Raw genomic sequence first — 20680 nt, 5'->3', positions numbered from 1 at the left:
GCTGAGAGTCTTGGGGATATTATGGGGAGGAACTACAGCATTCAAAGATTCATTCTCTGAATTCCTCCCTGCTCAATGTATCTTTGTACCTGGAGGCCCGCGGGTGCGAGGACTGGTCGGACTGGCATCTCATGACGTGACCATGTGAGAGCACGTGAAATTCCTCTCTAGATCATTTATTTCTTCATTTTCCCTCTTAACAATGAGGGAGTCGCAAGAGAAAAGTCCATCATTCAAACTGAAGCTCGTTTTTCAATTTCTTTTCCATCTGTATATGTAAATATTTACTGTAATATTTAAAATATAATTTAAAAAGTATCGTAGTACTCCTGGCTAATATCACATGCGTCCAGTACCACCGGTTTGAAACCCTTCCATGTTCATGGAAAATTGTTGTCTTTGTATTGCTCTTTGTTTAGTTTCTTGTAGCCAAGAGGCATGTTTGAAATTGAGAGCAGACACTATGTGGTGCCATTGTCTGGTGTGTTTATAACTTGCACATATATAAAATATTCAGCACTAATTATACAGTTATGTTCTTGTTGTAGACATTAAAGAGCTGGTGATCCAACCCTGTAATTTTTTTGGTGATAGAAGAGAATTGTAAAATATTTGAATGCATTAGCAGAAAAAAATGAGAACCTTCAAACAAATTCTAGAATATATTTTAAGATCATATGAAATATAGCAGAAGCTGATAAGTACCCTTTTGGGTTTCCTTAGCCATGCATATCAAAGTTACACCTCTGTGGCTTATTAACTAAAGAGAGAGTTTGCAGGAGAGTTACAGGAGAGATCAACTTCTCAATGCATTAGGACGGTCCAGCGCCAGTGAGCTTGTCCAGCAAGTACAGTATGTTTGGTCATGAATGATGGCGCTGTCTCCATCAAGTAAACTCAGAGTGTCACATCAAGGGGGCTGAACTTCCGTAATCACCATGCTGAGCAGTTTAAAACCACATCTCGCTCTTCTACCTGTGCTCAGATTTTCAGACTGGTTATGTGTCCTCTGGAGCGTCCCTATCTCTGTTGCATTGGCTTTTGCATCCTAAGATTACCCGGTACCTGACCTTTGCTTGCCTCTGACCTCTCTCTCCTCTCCTGGTCTGATCTATCGTTGGTGACCTTGGAACTCTTGGCCTCGCTGACCTCCATCATCCAGAAGCTGGTTTTTGTCATCACTGATCCAACCTCCCCAATCTGGACCTCGGCTCTCAAACTGACGATCCTCTTCTCTGGTACCAGTGTCTGTGTGTCCAGCATACTATTTTCAGTACCAGTGGCAGTGTGTCTGTATGGCTATCCTTTAGTAGTGGGGTCGCTATTCCCTGGTGTCACACCAGTTGCGGCTCAACTTCGGCTGTGTGGCTAGTTGGGTTCCTGCATTCACACGTTTACCAGCAATCCTGCATATCAGACACCTGATTTCTACCTTGACACTGTGAGAACGCAAGCTGAAGCCAAGCCGCTTCTTACTCCTCTTCTTATTTTCTGTTTGGTCCTAGCTAGCAGAGTCCGGCTGTACAAAATGAGTTCAAGTCCACACTTGCTATACGCTTCTGTATTCCACGACTGCTTCTGATCAAGCACTTACACGCTGCTCTACTACAGCTGCTGTGGGAAAGACTCCCATGTTCTTCTTTTTAGCCATCTGACAGGTCATGGGAATCATAACATATAGTAGCCGGAGGCTCTGAGGTCGCCTATAGTTTGCTTTTCGTGCTGGCGGATTTATAGACTAGCTCATGTTTTATGTAGTGCTACTGATTGACGGAGAGGTATGTATTATTTACTCTGTTTCAAGTCCTTGTTTCAGAAGCTATGCAAAAGCAATAGTAAATTGGACTGAAATTATTAAAGCATATTGGGATTAAGAAGTGTTTTTCAGATAAAGTGATGCCGTACTTTTAATAATCCGGCATCCCACAGATAATGAGGTCTTGGGTGAGGATTTTGGTGAGATTGATTTCCGTACTATTGGATGACTTCACCGCCTCTCGATGATATCTAAACAAAAATGAAACTGTGCGGTGCTGCCCTTCAGACCTAAGCAGAGAAATCTGTGGCCCGGGTTCTCCGGTTTTGGTGGACCTGCCTTAAATTGTAACCCATGTGGAAAGTTAATCATAATTGGCTGTCTTTTTTTCGTTGTTAAACCAAGTAGTCTCAAGAATAACTACTTGTTATTTTGGCAGTATGGAATCCTCCTAACTTAAATTATAGACTTGGTTCTTACAGACAGAATGGTGATGGTGGTTCTTCATATTACTCTATCGTTTATTCCACTGTGTCCCTGCCATTGTCCTGTGGGCATTTATTTAATATGCCTAGAACAGCCCTCTCAGGAACATGGATCTGTAAGGCGGCTTGCGCGGTGGGGCCACCATACTCAGTCTGTATTGGCTGCATTTCCTAATTGATTCTATTAATAAAAGTTTTTTTCAGTCAGTTTCGTTTTCTAATGTCGGTAACTAAAGAGTACAGTGGGCGCTGTAGTGAAGACGATATCTCTCTTGGTGGAAAGGAGCTTTGAGATTCCACGCCATATCTGCATTTCTTTTTCCATGGACTCTGAACTAGGGATGGTTTACGACCGTGCAGTTCTTCGTCCGAGCTCGTTACACACGTTATATTTATAGAGAACCGACAGATTGTACAATAGGGTCGGTGAAAATTAACAATAACTGTTAGGCTGACAATATACAAAAGTGACAGCAAGATGGCCCCGCTCTTGAGAACTTGCAATGTATTATAAATATCGTAGAATAATTTCTCACCCCCTTAATGCTTTTATCCGCGTCATGTGTTGTTATAGATCACGGGCAGATTCGGCTGTTCACCACTGCTTTTTTTGTCTAAATTTTAGTGGTTTGGTCGCCTTAAAATATAAGCCACAGCAAAAAAAACCGCAGAGTTTATTACCAAAACAAGATGGTTTTAGGTTTTTTTGAGGTCAGATTTTGTGTCTGCCGTAGGCGTTTACAGTCACAGGATTATACCCTTTAATTATTCAGGAGCTGCACACAGGTAGCCAAATACGCTGCCCCGCTCTATACACTAGAGCTGGATGACCTTGAGTACTTATGGCACAAACAGGGTTAATTACCCCAACAGGCTCCCATTCTTTTTTCACTTTAAAAAATAGAACATTGATGAAAATTGGAAGTATCATTTTTTGTGTACAGAGTATCTATTATACTTATGTTCATGGCTGACTATGGCAGTTGCCTAGCGGGTAGTGGACTCTACAGCGTAGCAAGAAGATGCATACGGGCGAAGGGAGGTCATCTTAGGGCTTTATTGTTTAACCTATTTACTAAGATTCGAACAATGTAATTACTGAGCAGGATCAGAAACGTAGTTGATTTAAGATGCCGATGCTTGTTTGTTATTAATGGGCTATGAAATAAGGCAAACATTTCAGATCACTGCAGGTCTTGCCAGTTCCTTTCTATGTGTATCATGGCAGTGAATTACATATTGCGGTAACAGAAGTTGTTGGCTTCCATATTTAAATATGACAAATCTAAAGGGGGAGTAATCAGCCGGAACATTCCCTTGGTTTCCATAGTTACTGCTCCACGTTTAGCACTCTATCCCCGAGCACTTCTTTGTAAATATGGTGTTACATAGCATACATGAAGCTCGAGCTCTGCGGTTTGACACACTGTGGTGTTCGGTTCTCACGGACCACACATAAAATCACTGTTTTCATGGCTGTCTGTGTGATATTTTCGTTGTTAAATTGCTAAGTGGCTGATGTGGAATTCCACGGAGGAAGAAATAGGCAGCTGGCAGGAAGAACACGTTCTCATGGCTGACTTTGGCGACGGTCTATAAATGTGTTGCTTTTTGGATTCCACTTACTTGGCAGCGATGGGTAAAATTTCCAAACGTTAAGGTTATCCGAGGCAGCCAGCAGAACCTCTGTGTTGTATGGTTCATAGGACTCTTGCTTTGTACCGGACACGTGTGGAAAGTGCCAACATGGGTGGAACGGCACGGATCCACAGTTCTAAAACTGCATCACGGCCCCCGCCATGTGTCCTTTCACCCCTTCCACGGCTACTACTGTAACTGTACCACCTCGCTAATTAGGTCTGTAGGAGGTCACGTCATGCGGCTTCTCCACGAACCTTCCCAGTTATGTGTATATAAATAAGCAGGATACACCATGTCTTTATAAATGTTTATCACCTGATTAGTAGTATAGACGTGGATTCTTGCGTTGAAGGTTTGTGTGTGAGAGCCTGCAGGAGTCGCTGATGCAGCCCTAGGTCTAGGCGGCAACTCAATGACTGTGACATTAAATCAATAAAAGCTTTTTTTATCTACGCTGTTTTTATTATGTTTTATCTTTTATGTAGCAGTAGGGGATGCTCCAGCCCTTAAAACTGATTGGCAATATAAGTACCGATCTCAGATCCTTGGTTGAAGGTGAAGTAATTGGTTATTATAATGCTGTTTTATGCCTGCCATCCCGTGCCTTAAAGAGTATGCTGTGTCCGGTGCTCCAGGCACACCAGCACTTCTGACAGAATGGTGGTGCCAGTGGCACAACTATATTGGCTCCTGGAACCTGGTGCGGGGGGGGGGGCAGCACCTTTTAATAATCTCAGCGCTAAACCAGGGGCGGCATATGAACTTCATATGTCATCCATGTCTGCTTAAATCAGTTATAGAAGTTGAGATGGGGTGAGCTGGCTCATGGGCGAGCCAGGTTCTGGGCTTAGCTTGTTGAGCCAGAGTTGCCCACTCCATGTGGACTATTACAGGACAGTACAGGTAGAGTTTGAGTCTTGTATTGAAAGAGCCCATGTGGCTTGGCAAACTACATCTTACACAGTCCTAAGAGGATGGGATCCTTAACTGGGTACAGCTTTAATTAATAATTCTGTAGTAAATGGATATTGCCATTATAGGTAGCTCTTGTGTCTATAAGGTTTGTTCTTCAGATGAAGAAACATCCTAAACCTTATGTGACGCTATGTTTTTATTCAATAAAAGGTTTTGCCATCTAACCGTCTGCTATGGATGAAAACATCCCTCAGTTTTATCGAAAGAGTCCTCTTTTCTATTTTCTACAAGTTTTCTGGTACGCTGCGGATGGCTTTTTGAAACACAAGTATGTCATTGTGTCAGTGAATCCTGAATTCTGTAGTCTCGAGCTGTTGCACCTGTGAGTGGCGTATGCTGTGTTGGTAGTACACGTGAAGTCATTATGGACACAGAGCTTTTATGCTATTACATGTCTGTAGTGTACAATGATTCATTTTAGCATTTTGCTTTGATGTCTATAACTAGCCTGCTGTACAATGTTTCTTTCTCTGCCATTAGACTGGCAGGACATAGCAGCAAGTTCTTCAAGAAACGGTGTCCATCAGAGCTTCACAATGTCTATTACCTGGAAACAAATCCAGCCCGTGGTGCATCTGGCACTGCAAATGATCAATACGTTCTGCCATAGGGGACACTTGTTGAATGTTATGCGGACCACCGTTCACGTAGTCCCTATCTCCGCCCGTATACCTTGCCAGAGCAAGTAGGATATGCCAACTCAATGTTTGTCTAAAATACAAACCACCATCCAGTAGATTTGTTAGTTTTTAAAGAGGGATGTAGCAATCTCTAAACTGTTGTGAATATCTGAATACATTTGTGATGGTGTTAACTGTGAGAAGCCAGATCTGTAACAAGAAATCAGGTGCTATGTGAAACGTAGACGAATACTTTTTTATACAGTATATTTCCAGCAGGTGTAATGGGGTAATATGGTGGGAGGATTCAAGAAGTAAGTTTTAGGTGATGAGTTTATGGACTAGATAAGACTTTTGGTTCCTAAGATAAACTCCATGCTACTATGCAGTGAGCCGCTGGTTATAATCCCCAGTGTCATCTTCTGCCTGGGTGAAGCTGGTCAGACTTGTAGTCTTGGATTTCTGGGATGTTCTCTGTAATGTTACCTTCTTATGATCTGAGTTGGCTGACCAACACCTTTGCTTCACCTCTGCTGGCGACAGATGCTTTTGCACCTTGCTTTGGGCCTTTCCCCTCTCGTCATCTGCTTCCAAGCCGGACCCTTGCAATGTTGATGTTATTTTGTTTGCGTTACAGAGTTCTCAGTTGGAAGAAGGTGAAATTGAAGTATTCTGCTGTCAGTGTGAAGATTCAGAACACGTAAATGGTACCAATGTACGTAGGTATATAACGTTGTAGTGCCCCCCCTAACACTTTAACATTATACGGTATGGAATGGAAGCCCCTTGATTAACACATCTCCTCCCGAGTGTCTTTTAGTTTGTTTCTTATAGTTATGTGTTTGTGCATTAATTATGGATGATATTGCTTACATCTTCCAAAGTCTGATGCTTCGTGGGTTTGGTGCTTGGAAATGTAATATTAGGATGGGTAATAGAGAGATGTTCTTCTATAGTCTCTTTTGACTTTAGTGTAAATTCATTTCAAGAACCTAAAATGATAATTGAGCTTTCTTAAAAAAAGGGAAGGAATAGTTGTATGTTTTTCTCTCAATCAAGTCCAGCAGATTTAAAGTTCTTGGAGCCAGTGGCCAACCAGAACAACTGTGCCTCTTATAATCAACGTTGTCTTGACAGATAATAAAATACGCTTAATGTTTAGGTGTTTCTTTTCAAACTCTTAAAGTGATTGCTGACCTTACTGGTGTTGAAGTGCTTTCTTTTTACACTGTTAATAGTTTTTTATATACATTTTGAGACGGTAGTAAACGTGAAGCTAATGTGTGTATTTTGAATGTATCCGTTGATTAGATGATATTTTTATGTTTAGGAAGATGTATTACAGTGCTTGATTAGGTTATAAATGATAAGGTTTTGGTGAGATGTACTGCACACCTTTCCCTCCTTCAGTTTGTTCTGCACTAGAAGGATCAGAATTTGGCTGATCATCTAAAATTGTGCTAGCGACCTAAATAGGGAAAGCCTCTTAATATAATTTGGGCATTATAAGTCCTATTTGTTATGAGATGCGCTACTTTTTATCATTGTACATAATAATATTTAATATAATAAATATATATTATATATTTAAATACAGAAAGCTGTGTTAGGCCCAAATGTAAGCACATGCCATGTACTCAAGATGAAAATGCCTAGTTTAGCCATTGATGTATATCTAGGTTGCCTCCTGTCCTAGGCTTCACACTCCATACCCCCCTGCTCAGGCTTAGCATACCCTCCCTCCACACTCCCTATGGGGTGTCACGCCGATGTGACAAATTGTGAAAAGCCCCTCTAATTAAACTTATATAGCAGGATCTGTACATCATCTCGGCAGAACCCGATACGTCGACTAATTAGAAAATAAAAGCTAATGTGCCATATAGACAGCTGCCATTAATATCCCCGTTCTTGTTTCCCCTCCTGCTTTGGAATTAGACAGAAGAAAGCAGTTTTTTGTTTTTTTTTTTTTGTTTTTTTTTTTATGAATCAACTCCGGCTGCAGGGGGACTCCAATTCCCATTATCTTTAGTAAGCAGAGGATCATAGGAGTTATTTTTCAACACCAGCTGGAGAAATAGACTTTGAGCAGTCACATAGTGGCAATCACATAGCTCGCCCGGGGAATATTGGACGCACATCATGGAAACCGTGATGTGAAAGAACCTTATTGAGGAAGATGTGGGTGGTGTTGGAAACGGCTTGGATTCTGGAAAACTAAATGCGGCATCTTTCAGCCATCCAGGGAGAGGCTGCGAAGACAGATGGAGTTTTCAGACTACACTGAAGGTGTGAGGTCGCAGGAATGGAAACTAAAAGATAGTGTTGTGAACACATCTTTGCAGCAGCAGCAGCATACCCTAAACATACATAATGCTATCTACATTACGATACGAATGTTGTAGTATACAGTGCTAGTGTGAGCGGCTTGTCATTGTTTGCATTAAACCCCCTGCCTTGATCTTCTTAATAATATTTCTTGGCTTTCGTTAGCTTCCAACCCTTCTCTGCCGGTGACCTTCCAACCCTTTTCTGCCGGTGACCTTCCAACCCTTTTCTGCCGGTGACCTTCCAACCCTTTTCTGCCGGTGACCTTCCAACCCTTTTCTGCCGGTGACCTTCCAACCCTTTTCTGCCGGTGACCTTCCAACCCTTCTCTGCCGGTGACCTTCCAACCCTTCTCTGCCGGTGACCTTGGCTCGTATTGTCAAATTCATGGGATGAGCTTTTCTGTGGCAGCAGAATTTTAGCAAGAATACGGGATAGGACCGTAAACCTGGATTAAAGGCATACATTGATTTAATACATCTGCCTATTGCTGGTTATCTGTATAATTGTTTTGGAAATATTTAGTTATTATTGTGTATGTATATAGTTTCCTGCCCCACCCCACCTTTGAAAGGCTGCCTGAATCAAAAACAATGAGCAGTTTTACAATATGTTGAGAGATAACGTAATGGGGAGGAATAATAATACAGATCACAAAAACCCAGAGTTAAGAAGATAGCTGCTTCAAGGTTATACATGTAAAGTGTAATGGGGAGGAATGATAATCTAGATCCTGGCTGCTTCAAGGTTATAAATGCAAGGTGTTCTTCCAACTCACATAGGTTGCTTATTTTAATCTGTATGCACCAGCACGCAGGTTTATTTCGAGTACAGAACTGTAAAATGTACTTTAACACCCTAGAATTAATGACAAGTATTTGCTTTGCGCGTCGTATGGGGTGATCCACAGGACACGGGGCTTGTATGAACAGATATCGAGTAAGTAGAATGCAAACAATGAAGGAAGCATTTTTTTTCTTTTAACTGCGCTGGAATAGAAAGATATCAGATTTTTGGGTATAAGAGGAATAATGCAAAATAACTATTCTTTTTACCAAAAAAAAACATTGTGCATTAAATATCATCATAATAAGTGAAATGGCAAATGTTGAAATGCTTAGGGTTTGTATGAGGACTTTCTTCGGGTTTTATTTAGGTGGACTGGAAAACTGGGAGAATTAACTTGTTGTAATTTAGGTTTCTATCAATAAGTTGACACAAGGATCTTTATTTTCTGCGTGTCTGGATGTGTTCTTATTAGCGCATTGCTTGCAGACAGAGATACGTCTGTTCCTCCGCTCCCTTTGGTCTCAGAACGTCTTTAGATCCTACAGGGAGAGGCCCAGACATGACCTCCAAGGCATTTTTCATATCTCTGTCCAACAAAGGGGTACCGTTTGCCTGCGATAACAGAAGTAATTATATCATTCTCTAAAAATCACCGGCCCCCTTAACCTTTGGGCATACATATTTCTTGCTTGCTTTGAAGTATAATTTTGTAATTACAGTTGCAATAACCGTGGAAGAAACAGAGAACGAGAGAGGACTTTAATGAAATACACTGTAGGCTGTTCTTCTTCTTGTGAGCTGATGACATCTTATTCTCACGTTTCTTCAGTGCAAGTTTAGACACTTATCAGTAAACAAGACTTAAAGGAAAAGGCCTTCTAATCTTGTTAGAACTCAGTGGCCACAAGCGGGGTAATCAGTGTATTTATTATTTACGATGTGTTTACATAAAAAATGTTCTTAACATGTTGGACTGGTTTTTTTTATCCGTTCTTGTTACTCAAGATTCAAAATGGTTCCCATATCTTGACTTGATGCTAGTTCATAGACTATACCGTAATTTACTACCATGCGTCTGGTTGGACACACACACACAGTGAGATAATGCATGTCTTCTGGACCATTTCTCCTTTTTACATTATCCCATTGGGTACCAGTACCTTGGGCCAGAGAGATGCCAGATGGTTTTTCCTGCCTTCTTCTCAAATCATTTATTTATATAGCACCAACATGAATAGACAAAAAACAATACATATCTTGAAAGGGGTCATGCACACAAGCTTATAGTAAGCCTTCTACATTTTCCTTTTTTGGGGGAACTCCTGCATCTTGTGACTTCTCATGGCGAGGATTAGTATAGAATGTATGGACTCATTTACAGTTCGTTAGCAATCAGCTGGATGTTCTCTGGCCTTGGCAGGGCCCTAGAACCCCACTGAACTCTGAATCTGCAATATATTGAAAAGAGTACATTTAAGATACCTTTTAAGAGAGAGACTAGTAACCTTCCACGCAGGACCCTAGTTATCTCATGTATCGGGCTGTCATAGTCTGTCTATTCTAGTTCTGTCATACCCGTGAATGTATGGATTGTAAGAAGCGCTGCGTATATAAGTAAAAGGTAATAATAGTAAACTCTGTTTTTAAGTGACTGAGGTAGTTTTCCTATGAGATGCGGGGTCTTGGGTTATCAAAGCTTGCTTTTCTATGGCTAAAATGAAATGGGTTAGAATGTCTTGTTGGGCCAAACAGTTGTAATGGGAGCTTTGTTGGAATATTCTCTTATTATTAGGAAAACTGTCAGGGCTATATTGGTTTTGTGCTGTATTCCATCTTTATAAGTCAGGTAGAAGCTTTTAAATAAAGGGAGTCCACAGTAGATAAAGCAGGTGGTTTGCAAAGGTGGGAGGTGGATAAGGGAAAGTTTATAACCAGATTAAATGGAAAGCGAAAAGGATTACGGGATTAGGAAACTAAAGGCTGATTGCAGATTAAAAACTATGCTGCCTAGTCCTGTCCTGTGAATTATTTCTCATTTAATGCATGAGGGCAGTTGTGATTTTAAATCTTTTAGGGGATAAAATCCCCAAGGCGTGTACAATTTAACACACAATCACACAAAAAATAAAAGTAATAGAAAAAAGTAAAGGGACTTTTTGTGTCTGACCAGATGTGGCATTATTTGGCATGATACCCATGCCAATCATATTATTTTCTAGATGCCCACTGTTTGGGGAAGGCACAATTCTTCCTGATTTACTGTAAGTAGCCATAGATTTCTTTTTTCATAATCATAGGTCATGTCCTGGTTCCATAAAGAGTCCAATAAAACGAGCTCTGTGCCGGAGAATGTCATTAATTCCATGCTGCTCAAGGACAAAGAAAATTGCCACCAAGTAGCATGGTTTAAAAAAAAATATTCTAAAATATTTATACCACTTGCTTTCAAAATGTCCAGCAATATCACCCATGCATTTAAATCACTACCAAAAAATTGTTCTACAATCCAGTTTTTTAAAATATTTTATTTTATTTGTTGGTCCAATTTAGCTACATTTTACAAGTATTTTATTTTTTAGGGTAAATCAATATTTTTTTGAATATTCAAGTATGAGGGGTACAGAAAGGAATAAAGGGAAGGGGGATGAGACCCAATCAAAGTAGAAGGAAGATAAGTCACCAAGCGAGGTGACCCTAATAAAGGACATTCTTCATGGTTGGAGCACAAAATAAACATGGCGGTTTCATATAGCTGTATAACAACATAGTACATAAAAAAGGGAAGAAATGGAAAGGGTAACTGCAGAACAGCCAAAGGAGGTCCTCTGATCCAGCTGCGCCATCGCTTAGGTGGGCATTTAACAAGGAGCAAATCTGAGAAGCTCCAGCCAGGAAACCACGTTCTTTGGTGCCAACTGCATCAGTAGCTGAATGTATCAACTCCTCAAGAATTGGAGGGGCAGCCCTATCTTTTCCATAAAAACCTTTTATTATTTGTATAAAATCCTGCATTTATGTAATCATTCCGTAATCATAATCATTCCGTAATACTGACATTTAATACAAAGTCTTGCTCTCTTAAAGAGCGGTGAGAATATAAAATGATCTTTTGTGTGCCGTTTAACATTCCTTTGTGCTTATATTTACGGTTCTGGATTCTCTTGCATTGTGTAGATCAGTAGCATTCATTTGTCTTCATAGCAAATCATGTGTTAAAGGTTTGACCTGCCTTCTTGCAGCCTGATTTCATGTGCAGTCAAGCAGGGGGAGTCCTTGCAGTGATGCAGGGCCAGGCAGAAGGCATATATTAAAAGGCCGCTAATAGCACATCTGCTTAACATGGATTTGTTTCTCTGACCTTATATCTGTCCAGTCTTCACGTTTTAAATGGGTAATTAATTATATTTGTGATTTATGTCTTTTATAAATAATCCTACCTAATAAATATCCTCTATAGGTCATTTAATGATTTGGCATTTAATAGTTATTAAGATTGTACTGCATGCGATGGTTTGGTTGCCGTTAGGGAAACAGATGGTTCAGGATCAGATGATCAGCCAGCGTGGAGCAGCGGCTCTCCTTTAAGAATAATGGTGGGCGTGCGTAATATATTTTAGGGTCACGTGATTACAAGGTGAAAATAAAACAACAGTTTCGGGGTGGGGAACACGTCAAATGTGCTTTGATAATTCTTGAGGTATAGGCTTTCTCGTTCCTTATTGAAGTCACTGTTTCCCTGGTAAGATACAATGGAAGCCGGGAGCCCTCCAGTATTAAGGATTCCTGAGCTCCCGTCATCCTTTGTGATAAGCCCCCGGTACCGAATTGTTACATGATCCACTGCCTATGTCTCGTTTAGTCCTTGCTCATTGTACAGCGATACAGAATATGACGGTGCCATATAAAGCAATAAATAATAGTAGGTTTTATCTTTCTAGCTGTAACATCTCCGATGATCCATGGCAAAAAAGGAATATATACGTGTCTCCGATTCAGCTACAAACCCCATACATCAGCTAACATGCGCTTGAACAGCAACTCCTACAGTGCTCTGCCAGCCATTGCCTGTTCCACAAAAGCATATTGAACCGTCTTGTGCCCGTGCAATAAAGACAAATGCTGTTTCTAATCTAAGTGGCCTCCTAGCACTGCTTTTAGTCTTCTGTTGGTTTATCTGCAACTCAGTATTTAGAATTTTATATAAGATATTTGTGAGCCAATTAATATGTGGCTTATCTACCAAAAACAAAAATATTAGTCATGTTGTCAGTGGTGTCCAGCGTGAATTCCTTTGTTATTTTTGTTGGCGCTCCGCGGTGTGTATTCATGTGCGCTGGTTTCCTGGCTGCTTGCAAGCGATCAGTACTGCATGCAAAGATCAAACACAAGTCATTTAGGAAAAGGGGATATGGGTCTACAATTAAATGGATTTTCCAGTAGTATAGTGTTACAAAGGGATGTTTAGAATATACCGTATATATTCTTACAATTACATTTGTAATATGGTTAGGGCGCCTGCTTACAGTTGCATTAATAAAAGGGAAGTCTTTAGACTGTCCAGTTTATTTAGTAAATTGTTGGAATTCTCTGTATCTCATATTGAGAATTCGAAAAAATAATCTCTGTCCCCTTCTCTAACTGTACTGCAGACTTCTGTCCATACACGTTCAATATATACATGTGCTTCTTTCTTTACAATGTAACCACTCCCTGGCAAAAGAAAGTCTCTGTAGTCTCACTCACTGGTGCGGAGGACAGAGGAGGGTTATAATACAGGGCTTGACAAATTTGTTGTGAATCTAGGCGCCAGCTAAAAAAGTTAGGAGCCAGGATTTTGGTTGGTCAGGAGTGATCTGATCATCATCAGCCCACTTACTAAACTCACAGCATTTGACCTGGAAGCACCCTGGACTTTCAGGTCAGTGCTGGTTTTTAATTTTTTTTTTTTTTTTTTTTACTCTTTCAATGCTGATGTTCCATTTGAGCACAGCATTGACTGATATTTAGTCCCCCACAAGCTTGTGGGGACAAATGTTAACCCCTGCAATGCCACGAATGTGTCATACACAATTGTGGCATTGAAGGGGTTAACGCTGCACTGTCGCTCTCATGGAGCGATCAGGCAGCTGGGGGGTGTTGGGTCAGGTACCCACACTTGTGTGGGGACCCAATCAACACTCAACCCCCTTTCCTGAAGCTGCCTGTGGCAGCTGAAAACACGATTGCTGGTTTTCCTGCAACCGCGTTTTCAGCCTACAGAATCACTTCGTGGGAGTGATCACAGGCTTGGAGTGGCTGTGCTGTCTGTACAGACTCCTGGGCAGACAGTAGCAGCGCCCCCGCATGGTGATGCGGGGGCAATTGTTTGTGAATGTAAGAGGCTGACAAACACCTAGGCGACCTGGGATTAGTCGAGCCCTGTTATAATATATTTATTATCAGTGTTAAACCTGATGGGCCTGTGTCATTTTATGAACTTCTTGTGTGATTTAGGCTCAGGGCGCCATAATGCAAGTCTTTGGTGTGGTGGAATGTACAGACCCACCTTGAATTCAAGACTCTGCCTCTTGGATCCAGACTTTCCGTCTTTGGGCAAGTCTGCCGCATTATACAAGAAGAAGTGAGACAGTGAATTTTTCCTCTCCCCTCTTTCTCTACTCTAAGAACTGAACAATTATCAGCCAACACCAAAAGATTAGTGTCTTTCCTATAGGAGCCTAGTAAGGACATACCCTATATTAGTCAATGCTGTCATCGTTTTGATTGTTAGTTGGCTTTCCTTTTCCTCTACAGAGTAGTTCTCATTGTCTTCAGACCTGGAAGTTTTCCAAGTTTGAGAAAGAAGTGCTAATGTGTTGTTTTTACCATTGCATGTATACTATAGACCTCAAACAGTCCTTTGGGCTCTTGCTATAAGATGTCCAGGAATCAAGCATTCCATGTTATGTTAGTCAAGTAGTCCTTATGCTATATATTTTTTTTTTTAAAGATATGCCTTCAGGGCTACTTATTAACGGCAACGTGTACCTGAGATCTAGTAACTACCGGACTTCCACTCTGGCCAACTTAGCCATGGCTCACCGGTTACACTAAGTAGAAGGCCCATGCCATCCTAGTAGTAGGCCCATGCAGCTTGTAGAACAATCGTATAATTCTGCAATATGGGATCCCTAATAATACATATCCTACAAGATCCCCAACCTTTTGCTTTTCCCCCATGAGGTCACGTTTCCCTTTGATTAGCTGAGTAACATTACTTTTGTGGTTGCTGCTGTTATGGCAGGCAGTCCACCAAGTCTAAGTATAAATAAGCATCCAAATAAAAGACCAGCAATTCTAGGTGAAATACTACTCATTTTAATGAAAGCCAGGTATTTGACACAGGGGTATCTTTGCATGTTCTTCGAATGTCACCCATTGATGTTAATGTGCTTGTAAGGACAAACTCCCCTGTTTAGGACCGGCCTTTCATATAGGTCAATTAGAAGGCTGCTTAGGGCGATGGGCTGGTAGAGGGTGCCAGCATTGGGTTATTTCCTATGTTAGCCATCAAGTACATGCAGTAGGCGGCACTGGAGACGTGGTTTGTCTAGGGGGTTAGAAACCGTATGTTTCTCTGCTGTACGCTGCAGCTTCAGTGCAGACTTGCTCTAGCAGTTCTCTGTATCTGCTCTTTTTTAATGTCAGAGGGTCCCTCTAGTAATGCTGCCATATAAATAAAAATTAGCACATTAAATATCCCTTTTTTATTCCTGAATTCTTCCTACTGTTCTTCCCTTTCTGTTGGAGTGTGCCTGCTTTATTTGTTATTCTCATAAAGAGATTACATTGTGAGTTTATATTGATAACACACACGCTATGGCTGACTCAAGAACAATAGGGGTTAAGCTAATTCTGTTGACCTGTTGCTTGGATCTTTGTTTTCCTGCGAGAGGTTTCCGGTTGCACACCTGTCACTCTGTTTTAATACATTTAAAACAGTCCCGCTTTGCATGCAGCCGTAAGCATAAGGGTTTTGCTCAATGGGGTGGTTGGAGTTTATTTTGGGTGATTGGAGTATCAGCACAACCTTTTGTACTAATCTGTCTCTGTCAAGGTCATTGGGCCATAAGTATTGTTGCTTAATCAAATAACTTTGTGTTTATTTTACAATTCACTGTACACCGTGTGCTCCTTTGCCATAGAACACCATTTTGTGGACACTTAACTCTTGTTAAGGCGCATGAATGAACGACAATACAATTTTTATGCCAGTTCATCATTAAATGAGATTGCTTTTATTTCCACTGGACAGAGCAGCTTCTGTGAATTTATATTTTATCGTCGGCTATTATAGATGTTTTTCCTGTTCCACCAGCTTTTCTCACTCATCCATACATAATCTGAAATAATGTATGTGTCTAAGAACTGATGGCAGATAAAAGCTGTGTGCAGCACCTAGCCTGCATTTCATTCTACATTCTTTGAAACCTCAAACCTTACTTGGTCCTCATCATATGTCCAGGATAACATTTTGTCCGCCCCATTCCTGCTGCCTGATAGTGTTGCATATGGAGGTTTCTTATCCTAACTCTCTGCATTTCAATACAGTTCACTCTTGATCTTTGTTAAATCCGTTTAATTGTTTTACAGGTTCCTGGCAAACCCCTCCTGTCTGTCCTTTTAGTCCTTCTAGATAAGTACATGTTAACCCTTAACCAGTTTAGTAGACGTTCTTTGGTCTCCAGATGTGAGCACACAAAAGGTAACGCAACCTAAGGCCTCCTTGTAGAGGTATAGAAACAGCAAAGCGTTTCACCCTAATAAAACATGCCTAGTGTACTTGACTCTGTGCAAAGGTGGTTGTCCATCTAGACAAAACATTACTCATGTTTGGGTTTATTCACTAAAGGGAGAGTTTGCAAGAGAGTTGTGGTTTCAGCTCCTTTAAGTTATAAAGGTCCAACCCCAGTGAGCTTCTGCTCCAGGAACAGCTTTGGCCGGCCCTAATGTACAGTTAAGTCAGTGAGATTTCTTCAATGAACTATACATTATGCGGGGCCATCTCAGCCGTTCATGCAGGAGAAACCTACCAGTGCTGCACCTTGAAAATGAGCTTAAATTATTAAGGATGGTGGTAGAACAACCAGGCCTGTACCTGAGCCTTTCACTGGATACATTTGTATCTATAATGGTCTGAAGACACCAGAGCTCAGCAGCGAGAAGTCTACTCTGGGGAACGCTGTTGCTCAGATACTCGTGTTTTCTTCAGCGACGGTAAAATGCAACCATATGTTCTGGGCAGTCATCACAGTTTTACATCTTTTACAGAGATATTCATTCCACGTGAAAATATCTGTAACAAAACATGGCCCCCAAAAAGAGCTTGTGAGTTTGTTATATAAATGCAATAATTTATATAGCACCAGCAAACTCCATACGTGTGTGTATATGATTTTACGTTGCCGTTATATATTGAGACGTTAAGCTCCGGACCCAGTGATACGACGGCATATACGTTCCTGGGAGTGCTTGACGTCACTCCTGTTGGAAATGGGGCCTCATTCTATCCAGAAAAGGCATGGTATGCAAGCTTTAGCATGTTTTAAAAATTACTATGTAGCTTCCCCTACACGGTAGCTTTTCAGCTATGAGGATATATTTGTATTGTGGACAGTGTCATGGTGACACGGAAACAATGGAAGAAGCTCTTGAACTTTGATAAAGAAGCACGCAACACTCGTTGTTCATATTGTATTCTCCTGCTTTTAGTAGCGCTGTGGAATCTGCTAGCGCTAAAACATAATAATGATAAATCCCCCCGAACTCCCCATACCCTACAAAGTATGAGCTGCTCTATCAGGCTAGCTTGGACCTTGCATGGAAGGGTCACGGCAGGGTGCGCTCTTGAACCATGTTTTGCTAACATTGACTAGCGCAAAACTTTCAGTGGTAATGTATGTATGTAATTACGTAGAGAGAGAGGTTTATTCACTAAGCCAGGCGTTTACAGGAGAGTTTAGATGAGTTTTACCTACCTGACTTCACTATGCATTATAAAGGGCCAACCTGCGACCCCTGTAGTTACGCCACCGGAAGCTGCAACTGCAACGTCTCCTTAACAAAGTACTTTCGTATGCTGTAAGTGTCCCTTTAATAAATACTCATTTAATGTGACTGTAGTATTGACAGCGGATAAAAGAATATTAGAGAAATGCAGATCTACTCCTGTCTGTCTCAGCGCTGAAATCCCTAAGGAAGGATTACCCTGCACCCTGATCAGATGACCGCAGTCAGAACAATCAGTGCTTCTCTGTGAAAATAATCCTAAATAATCATTTTATTTAATAATTTGTAATAAATACGCAAAGTAACCCGACTTACACAGTCTTTAGTTTGTGTGAGGCTATAGTGTCTATAACCCTTCTATAGAATATATAACCTCTTCTATAGTGTAATGAGGATGAGATGTAGGTTACTATAATGCTGATAATATAAGCGGTTGACCTTTTGCATGGCTGTCTGTGAAATAAGAAATCATAGATGAGCATGGATCCCGTTTTCCATTTCAGTGCATTTTATTACTATTTGTACATCATTGAATCGTAATCATCCCCATGCCTCATCTTTTAGAGCCTCCCAGTAATGGAGGATCATATCTGCTGCGGTGGTAAAAAGACTTCCTGAATTCCAAATGTGTTCGGATAATAGATCTCAGGTGGCTTCTTGGGGATGCCTTCAAGTGTGGATCTAGGTGTCCAGGTGTCTGCCGCACTTCTCCTAGACAGACGGGCCTACAGGGGGCAGAAGCTGTCAGGCTTACAATCTAATAAAGTTACCTCACAGTTTGAAAGGATAGGGTATCTATATACATTTCTTTTCTGAGATTACGGTTTTGTGATTTGCCCTCGGAGTGAAGTAGAGAATTTTAGAACCCGGCTTTAACTTTTTTTTTAAGGAAATCCTGTAAAGGAACCAAATATTAACCCTTTTCTGCATAACTCATGGAATCTTACAAGCCCTGTCTAAGTGTGTCATTGTTTTATCTTTATAACAAAATAATAATAATAAAAACCTCCAACAAAATAACACCTTGTTAACCAAGATGGCAAGGTGTATTTTCTGTTCAGCCTTTAATGGCAGGTTAATGTCAAATTACCAGACATTGTCAGTGTTATCTTTGACGCTCTCTTTTTTTCAGTCCACCCGATTCTTCCCTAAGGATTTCCCCGCAGATCCTTGTCCTCTCCTGCTGACGAGAGGCGTTCCCGTAACGTGATGTCCGTCTCCACCGCGTCTGGTATATACTGGTTAATTGGCTGATGTGCAGCCAAGAGCAGAATCTCAAACAATACCCATAAACCTCACACGACTTTATTTTTTGTGCAAATGCTTTTCTTGTAGGATACTGTTCCTGCAGGTCATCTTGGTGCACGATGATGTCACCTGATGATGAGTAAAAGCTACTGCAGTCTCAGGCACAGATCTTTAACATTAGCTTCAGACTATCTCTGTATTTCTGTAAAGAGCAAAGCACCGTATTTTATATGAAATATATGAAATGAAATTTATAGGAAGAGAACTCATGAAGAACTCTAGAAGGAAAGTGCTGAATCTTGACGGTAATGCAGACTGGGCATCTCCAGAGGCAGTATTTACCTTTCTGTAGTCGGGGCATGTTGTGGTCTCCTGTGAAAGGACAGTTTTCTCATTTTTAGCTGAATGTGGGATTTCTGAGCTAGTTGGCGTGTGTGCCGGAGCCGTCTACTGTGTACAGAGCCGACCGCGGAGCCGCACACTGTACCTTTCTTCCTCTGGAGCGAGCAGCTACGTTCAGCCCATCCTGAACACTAATATTTCACTTCCAAGGATAATGGATCTGTACTTGGAAAATATTCAGTAAAAAAGCATGTTGTGTATAGGATAAAAAAAAAAAAACACAGGTCTGGTATGGAAACGGGATCCTGAAAGGAAATAATATTTTAAGACTCAGAAATCTAATCGCTGGATAATTATTTTTCTTACCTCTGCTCATGAACTGCGAATTGTTGGATGTGCTGCAGAGCTCAGTGAGATTGATTTTTAGATAATGATCACCTAAAATTTATTTTATTTACACAGAGTCTAGAGAAACCCACGGCAGAATTCATCGCTTGAGCTGATGAAATGAGAACTTTTAAAGAGCCTACAGTTGAGTCTCCCCAAAGTTGCAGCTACCGAGCTTGAGATTAGAAACCTAGAGTTTGATGGCGGTTTAGACACATTGGGCTCATCTGGTCTGCCCATTCTCCCTGATGGGAAGACACAAACCTTTATCAGTAATTCTTCAAAGTGGATCTTCTGTCTGATGACTATCCAAGTTAAAGGGACACTACAATGGTCAGAAAAATCTGCTTGTAAGTGTGTGTGGTAGGGGGCTTCTAATGTTTCCAAGAATAACTTTGCCTTACGTTTAGATGTTCTACGGATTAGCTCTGTTCCTGGTTCAGCTGTGGTTGTCACCTTATGATTTACCTTTTTCTGCATACAAATCTTTAGTGGGATTCATCCAAGCACACCACCCCCTCCACTGTCCTTATTTTGCAAGCTCGGAGTACCAAATTACATCTTTTGCTTAGCGGTGCACATGCGCAGGATACTCCTCACCAGCTGGCTCGCATGAGTCTTAGGGTGTTTAACAAGATCCCCTTTGTGCATGCGCAGAGAGCACCCTCACTGTTTTCAATGGGAACGCTTTTCTACCAGGGATTGGTTGCTTCAAGCAGGAGCGAAATGCAGACAGTAGTGGGTTGCGTCAGCTTTTATGTAAAATAAAGGATGTTTAAAGTAGTTTAATATTAACTGATCATTGGCATGTAATGTCCCTTTAGTAATGCCATTTGAAAAGGAACCAAAGGTTGGTTAAGTTTGTCTACTGATCGAGATGTATTTCCATTACCCATATATTGGGTAATTACCCCATTGTACAGTGCTATGGAATTTGATGGCGCTATATAAAACAAAAAATAATAATAATATTTTTGTGGACTTGGCAACTAAATGCATTGCTTAGCCCTCTGCTATTTAAAACATTTAATAGCAACACTCTTAATAATTTGAAAACCCAT

The 20680-nt window shown here is 40.9% G+C and overlaps 1 protein-coding gene across 4 annotated transcripts in view; it reads left to right on the top strand.

Annotated features, from left to right (window-relative positions):
- The window catches only part of SSH2 (slingshot protein phosphatase 2), a 95941-nt gene that overhangs the window by 13113 nt on the left and 62148 nt on the right, over nucleotides 1-20680 (top strand). For 2 of the 4 annotated variants that reach the window (XM_053457030.1, XM_053457029.1), the window contains exon 2: nucleotides 6115-6192. The exons of the other annotated variants lie outside the window; for them this stretch is intronic. In XM_053457030.1, the coding sequence (XP_053313005.1) occupies nucleotides 6115-6192 (78 nt within the window). The remainder of the gene's footprint in view (nucleotides 1-6114; nucleotides 6193-20680) is intronic. 4 annotated transcript variants of the gene reach the window in all.

This window comes from Spea bombifrons, chromosome 2, assembly GCF_027358695.1.
Source record: "Spea bombifrons isolate aSpeBom1 chromosome 2, aSpeBom1.2.pri, whole genome shotgun sequence".
Taxonomy (NCBI): domain Eukaryota; kingdom Metazoa; phylum Chordata; class Amphibia; order Anura; family Pelobatidae; genus Spea; species Spea bombifrons.
The sequence above is the reverse complement of the archived record's forward strand: the minus strand, read 5'-3'. Positions and strand labels throughout refer to the sequence as shown.